Raw genomic sequence first — 6,860 nt, forward strand, 5'->3', positions numbered from 1 at the left:
TTGGCACTAATGGTCTCTTGGCTTAGCTTGTTCCACGTTTCTGTAATTCTTGCAGAAAGGAATTTTTTTTTCTGTAGCTAGTTTGGTGTTGTAATTGTAGATTTAAGTTGTGACCTCTGGTCGCTGTATTAAGTGTTGGCTTGAACATTGCTCTCCCGCGCATTTCAACGATTTCCTTCCTTCCTTCAGGATGATCCAGAGTCGAGAGCCAAGAACCTTTACGTCGTGGGTCCTGTCCGAAGACCCCACCAGGAGCAGAACGACACAGATCCCGTAGAGGACGAGAACCTGTATGCCGAGATCAGCGAGGCCTCCTTCGTGGAGTGGTCGACCAAGATGTCGGAGAAGAACCTCGAGTCAGTGTCCCTCGAGGCTGAGCGCAAGTGAAGGACTTGTAAGGCCCTGGGAGAGGAGGCAGGCACGGGCGTGTTTTTTTTTTTTTTTTTTTTTTTTTTTTTTTTTTTTTTTTTTTTTTTTTTTTTTTTTTTTTTTTGTCACAGGATGTCCCGCCTCCCCTTCAGAAAAAAGAAAAAGAATATATAAAAATCGGAGTGGTGACATTACCAATTTAGCAGTGATTGACTATCCAAAATCTGTTTGAAGGCGTCAAAACTACTAAAGTGAAAGAAAACGTTTAAACAAATAAACAGAACGATCAATCAATAAATAAACAAACGAATAAAGTGAAATTAAGTACCGAGTATTGAAATTGTTCAGTTTAACAAATTACCGGGCAAACAACTCAGCATAGGCAGCACATGCAACAGTAAGTTGCATATGCATGCAACTGATGAAACTATTGATTCAGGACCAGAAAGCGACGACGACACACCGCGCGAGCGACATGACGTCAGCACTGATCAACGTGTGTTGCATGACTACATTACTGCTTGTATCAATTTGCATTTGTGTTGATTAGAAAAAACGACGTAACAATTCGACTGTCTGATTGATATTTGATGAAATGATATACTTTGTATGGAATGAAATTAAATTGGGTTAAATTAACTCTACCATGCTGTTTCACAAATTACATACAGTACATATACACACACGCACACACAAACACACACACACACACACACATACACACACACATATATATGAATACGTATAATATATATATATATATACATACATACATATATATATATATATATATATATATATATATATATATATATATATACACATGTATACACACACAACTACGGTCTGTTACTTTATTTCGTGCGAGGCATCTGATAGGATGAATGCCCCCCCCCCCCCAGAATGGATCACATGAAGAATCGTCACCCCAGACTTCGATAGGGTGACAATTGTTCATGTGGGCTATCCTAGGGTGACAGTTCTTCACGTTGGCCATTCTGGGTTTACGATTCTTCGGTTGTATAAGTTGATGAAAATAATCATAACCTTCATTCAACCTAACTTAACTTAACCTAACGTAACCTAACCTAATCTAGCAAACCTAACCTAATCTAACCTAACCTAACATAATGTAACGTAACCTAATCTAACCTAACCTAATCTTTATTCCACTGTTGATATTCGGCGTATGGGGTGACAATTCTTCAGGTGGGATTTCATGGGGGTGACGATTCTTCATGCGGGCGTTCTGGGGTGACAGTTCTTCAAGTGTCCCCCAAGAATTGCTGTATTTTCTTATGGTAACCCTAATTATGAGCAGTGGGTGTCGCTATTTTGGGAATCTGAAATTAGAAGCTCTCCAATACAACAAAAGCTTCAACGTCTATGAAATTCTGGATACGTAAACCATTTTTTAATGTTCTAATATGTTTCCCAATTTTTTTTCGTTCCAAGTGTTGGAGATTTCTGAATTTTAGAGATTCCTGTCAGAGATAATTATCTGTATATTTGTGCAGATGTAGTTTGTGTTACGAAATTCGTTTATCTATCCTGACGCACCGACAAAAGACAAACTTAATTTTGCGCAAGGAAAAAGCGTACTATTAAATAATGTGTAAATTAAGAATGATGATTTTTTAATATAGTAGAAAACTTAACATCTGGTAATCCAATACGAAATCGTCGTTTTTATGTAAACAATACGACATGTTTGTTCAGTATCGGAGACATGGAGGTTGTTTGTTGCCACAAATCGAATTTGAAAAACCTTAGGCAATGTTTGGTAAAACCCATAAGTAAGCTGATTTAGTTTAATCCAGTGTGACGTAACTTTACCTAAAGTTCAGTTATTCATATAACTTAATGCAAGCTCGCAAATATCTAGCGTTATATATATATATATATATATAATATATATATATATATATATATATTTTTATATATATATATATATATATATATATATATATATATATATATATATTACACACAGGGACCCACAGTCGGAGAAAGAATAAACTTCGAATAAAGAAAAGTCCTATATTTCGGCTATCAACTGTAGCCCTCTTCAGGAAAGTACATAAGATAGAGAACAGAGGGGACTTATAAACTACAGTAAGAAGAGATGTGGACAGTTGACCTCACTCAGGCGCGGGGCAAACTGGGGTGAAGTCAACTGTCCACATCTCTTCTTACTGTAGTTTATAAGTCCCCTCTGTTCTCTATCTTATGTACATTCCTGAAGAGGGCTACAGTTGATAGCCGAAATATATTCTTTATTCGAATTTTATTCTTTCTCCGACTGTGGGTTCCTGTGTGTAATTTACAAATGTGATACTAAATTTCTGTTTATATATATATATATATATATATATATATATATATATATATATATAGTTATGTCAGGCCAACAACTGCCAACTTGTACATTTTGTAAACTTATTCGGCAAATAAATTATGAATAAGATCTAAAAAAGATATTTATTTGCCTATATATCTTGATGTGCTCGTCTTCTTAGTTTGCCTTTTCTCTTACCATCTATCTATATACCAAAACGTCTCTCCCTCTTATAAGGTATGTAGCCTGCCAAGGTAACCTGTGGCGTACATGTACCCCACAAGTATTCTGACATCGTTGCAAATTTAATGCATTTGGAGTTGGAGTGTATAGAACCTGACGCTGGTATTGACAAGCCAGAAAGGGTCACTGCAATTAGGTCGCGTCTGGTCATGGCGTCGGGTCAGTGCCGTGTATATATACTGCCGGCCCCGAGCGGGCAGGGCAGTTAGTTCTACCCCTCCAAAACCATGACACCACGAAATAAACATCCCGAATCGTCCGGTGACAGAAGCCTTCTTTTATACACAACTATCTTTTCATTTTCATACAGACATCTCTTCCCCTTCTATAACTACCGATCCCGCGCGAGTGGGTGATCTGTCCTAGCTAGTCCATAGTTAGTTCTCTGTACTCAACTTGTCACTCGTCACTAGACCTTCCTGGTCAGTCACCACCTTTGGGGACCACCACGCCACGTCTGCCTATGACACACATGTAACCTTCACCAGAATAAAGTATACAAACGAAACTCCGCATCACGATCTCCCTACGTCACCTAGCCCAAGTAACACATTCATATGTTACATACCCATCCATCACCCATTTGTTTTTTCTTTACTCATAGTTCCTCATGTGCTGGATGATAATGATTGTTTACTAGAATTCCACTGACTGGGAACCCGCTCCCTCACTGAGGCTGACAACGGTCCTTTCTCGCTCACACACACACACACACATATATACATCCAGGGAGGGTGGAGGGGAGTGGAGTGTATTTCAGGGATGGAATGGGTGGGAATGATTTTATGCCTTTTTCTTTTTGGCTACCTCCCTTGTAAGGGGGAAAAAGCCTTGGTATATGTATGTATGTATATATATATATATATATATATATATATACACACAAGCACATACACATTGTTTCATGATTATACGGTGAGAGGAAATGACCACCTAACACAACTGCGTGAGTCTTCTGATGTGCACTATTATTTTACAACCTTGAGAAGAAACGTGCAAGGCTGTATTTAACCTTGGGATGGAGAACCATTTGCTGGTCCAGTGCGCCCACACACACGGGAAAGAAATAACTGTCGATCACAAGCCCAACACTTGATCCAAGACCATGGTGAATCACACACATACTCGTGGCGCAGTGGTAGAGTTTCCAACCGCCACTACGGCGGGTCTGGGTTCGAATCCCGCCCAGGGCCGAAATCATTTCAGTTTCACTGCGCTGTGAGTCGTTACTCCATCTCTCGAGGGCGGAGAGTTGGGTGTGTGTGAGCGTGTAAGGTCATAGTATTACTCATAGATCGGTCATATATGAGTTCTGGTTCTGAGCTCTCTTCCGGGAGGGGAAATAGCTGTTGATCGCGAGTCTAACACATGATCCAAGTCCATGGTGACTCACACACACATACACATACACGCATTCATAACTTGTGATGTCACATCTCTGCCAGCTCAGTTCCAAGAATCTTGTTTCTGTTCACTCAGCAGGAAGGAAAAGGTTTGTTTCAATTGTTAACATCCTTGTCTTACACCGGAAGCCATCTGGAAAGGCTCACCGAAGTTTCCAGAAACTCTTACGCGGGAAGATGTTTTTGTAGAGGGTTTGGATGAGTCATATAAGCTTGTGTAACATTACGCGAACGTTACTTGGACTTTGATGCCGAGGGAGTGAATGAAGCTCAAGGGAGATTCTTGGCTTCATTATGGTTAGTGCGAGTGTCGACCTAGGCCGGGTCGGGCGGTCGAGCTCCGAAGCTACTCGACCGCAAAGCTGACCGCATGGCCATGGGTCGCGCTACGCTGAATTACAAGTACTGTAGAGAACTGCCTGTGGAGACCAAAACCTGGCTTCTTATATACACAGCCGGCATACGCTAAGGTAGCAAAGGACTCAGCCTCACCGAAACATGGCTCGGCAGGGCCTCGGTTGTGCTTCCATGAGGGTACAAATGATTGTAGTACAGGCGTAATATGGACTTAATCTACACAATAGTAATACATGGCCGAAGGCCAGCTGTTTCTACACAACATATAAATTCCTTGTCCATCCCATTTCTGCAGCGACGATATTATAAGCCAAAATGTCGCGTAGACGCACATGTGGGAGACTCTATTCACCACACTTGGATGGGATTCCGAAGATGGCTAAGATTTTCCAAGGACTTTCTTTGTGGATACAACCGTGCACCTGCATGAAGTCAACAAATAATATATAGTAATCCTGAACATATTTCCATCTCTTTTCAATTACTTGACAGAGCATGAGGATGTGGTCTGATGTTGTCCTATTTGGCCTGAACCCTGCTTGATGCTCACCTAACAAAGGTTCAGTGTATATAAGGAGCTGCTTTTATATTATCCTAGCAATGATTTTGTAGGTTGTGGCGAGTAGTGACAGACCTCGAAATTCGTCACAGGAAGATTTATCCCCCTTCTGGTGCAGGCTTCAATGATGGCATTGTTTATACTCTCAGGTATGGTTTCTTGAATCCTGATCAGTCCTACAAGTTCAGTGAGTTCTGTGAGAAGAACATCACATCCGGCCTTCGTAGTCTCTGATTTCATTTTCTTCACATCATTCTTCTCTCCTTTTTCTTCTATATCTACATATTTCTTTTGATGTCTTTGTTAGGGCTTCCTTAACTTTACTCCTTTTACTGTTTATATCAAGATAATTTTCTGGGGTTTTTATTGTTCTTTAAGGGTCTTGATGGCATTTGTGCCTCTGCACACATTGGCAGTTATTCTTCACCAGCTGAGTCACTGTGCATAGGTCCTGCATCAAGAAAACTGTCCATTGGTGGCTCTGGGTTCAGCAATTCAGGAAAATATGCTCAATCCATCTCTGATGGATTTCCTGTTCTTTAGTAATAATGTTACCATCTTTGTCCTTTATGTATATGGTTTTAGGTTGAAAAACTCTTTCATATATTTTCTTGTAGAATCTTCTTGCCTGATTAAGTCATTGGTTCCTAAACTGGGGGTAAAGTACCCCCCTGGGGAGGTAACAAATTTATGGTAGTGGAGGTGGTGAAAAAAAAAAAAAAGATCAAGAAAACATTGTGGTACCCATGGGGGGACGGAGAGGGGGGGGTCGCCGATTTAATGAAGCGGCCTTGCTGTGGATGTGCTGTGTCTTGCAACACTGCTTCTGACCCAGGGCAGTGGACAAGGTGTAGGGATGACCCGTCATCCAGGAGGTGCTAAGATAAGAGGGAGGGTGGAGGGGTGTGGAGTGTATTCAGGGATGGAATGGGTGGGAATGATTTTATGCCTTTTCCTTTTTGGCTACCTCCCTTGTAAGGGGGAAACAGCCTTGGTATATGTATGCATGTATGTAGTACGTATAGTTGTAAAACTGAAAAAGTTTTGGAACCACTGGTTTGACATCATCTTTCATCATCAGAATTTTCTTGCTTTGGATATGGTACCATTTCTCCTGTCTTATGACCTTTGCTGTTCTCTGTGATTCTAGATGGATGGCTTTAAGGTCCTCATTACCAGGATTTCCTAGATACCTCATTCTGGTTTCTTTTCTTCTCCTAACAGCTTCATGTCATTCTTCTCTCCTTTTTCTTCTATATCTACATGTTTCTATTGATGTCTTTGTTAGGGAGGTATATGTGAGGGTAATGGGGAGAGGATTAGAGATGGTTAAAGATAATGGAGAGAAGTGAGAGGTGAGCCAGTTGTTGTTTGCAGACAACATTGCACTTGTGGCAGGGTCAGAGGAGGAATTAAGGCAATTTGTGACAGAGTTTGGGAAGGTATGCGATAGGAGAAAGTTGAAGGTAAATGTGGGTAAAAGTAAGGTGATGAGATGTACAAGGGGTGAGGACGACAACAAAATAAATGTAAGTCTTAAAGGAGAGAGGCTGGAGGACGTGGGATCACAAGGGGGCAACCAGGGGTGGGA

At 40.8% G+C, this 6,860-nt stretch overlaps 1 protein-coding gene across 1 annotated transcript in view; it reads left to right on the forward strand.

Annotated features, from left to right (window-relative positions):
- Positions 1-649, forward strand: part of LOC143035538 (uncharacterized) — an 8,999-nt gene extending 8,350 nt beyond the window's left edge. The window contains exon 2 of the mRNA XM_076202408.1: positions 190-649. Within this exon, the coding sequence (XP_076058523.1) occupies positions 190-387 (198 nt within the window). The 3' untranslated portion in view covers positions 388-649. The remainder of the gene's footprint in view (positions 1-189) is intronic.
- Positions 650-6,860: the final 6,211 nt, after the last annotated feature.

The sequence above is a fragment of the Oratosquilla oratoria genome, chromosome 19 (genome assembly GCF_046742065.1).
Source record: "Oratosquilla oratoria isolate Oo_2021 chromosome 19, ASM4674206v1, whole genome shotgun sequence".
NCBI classification, from domain to species: domain Eukaryota; kingdom Metazoa; phylum Arthropoda; class Malacostraca; order Stomatopoda; family Squillidae; genus Oratosquilla; species Oratosquilla oratoria.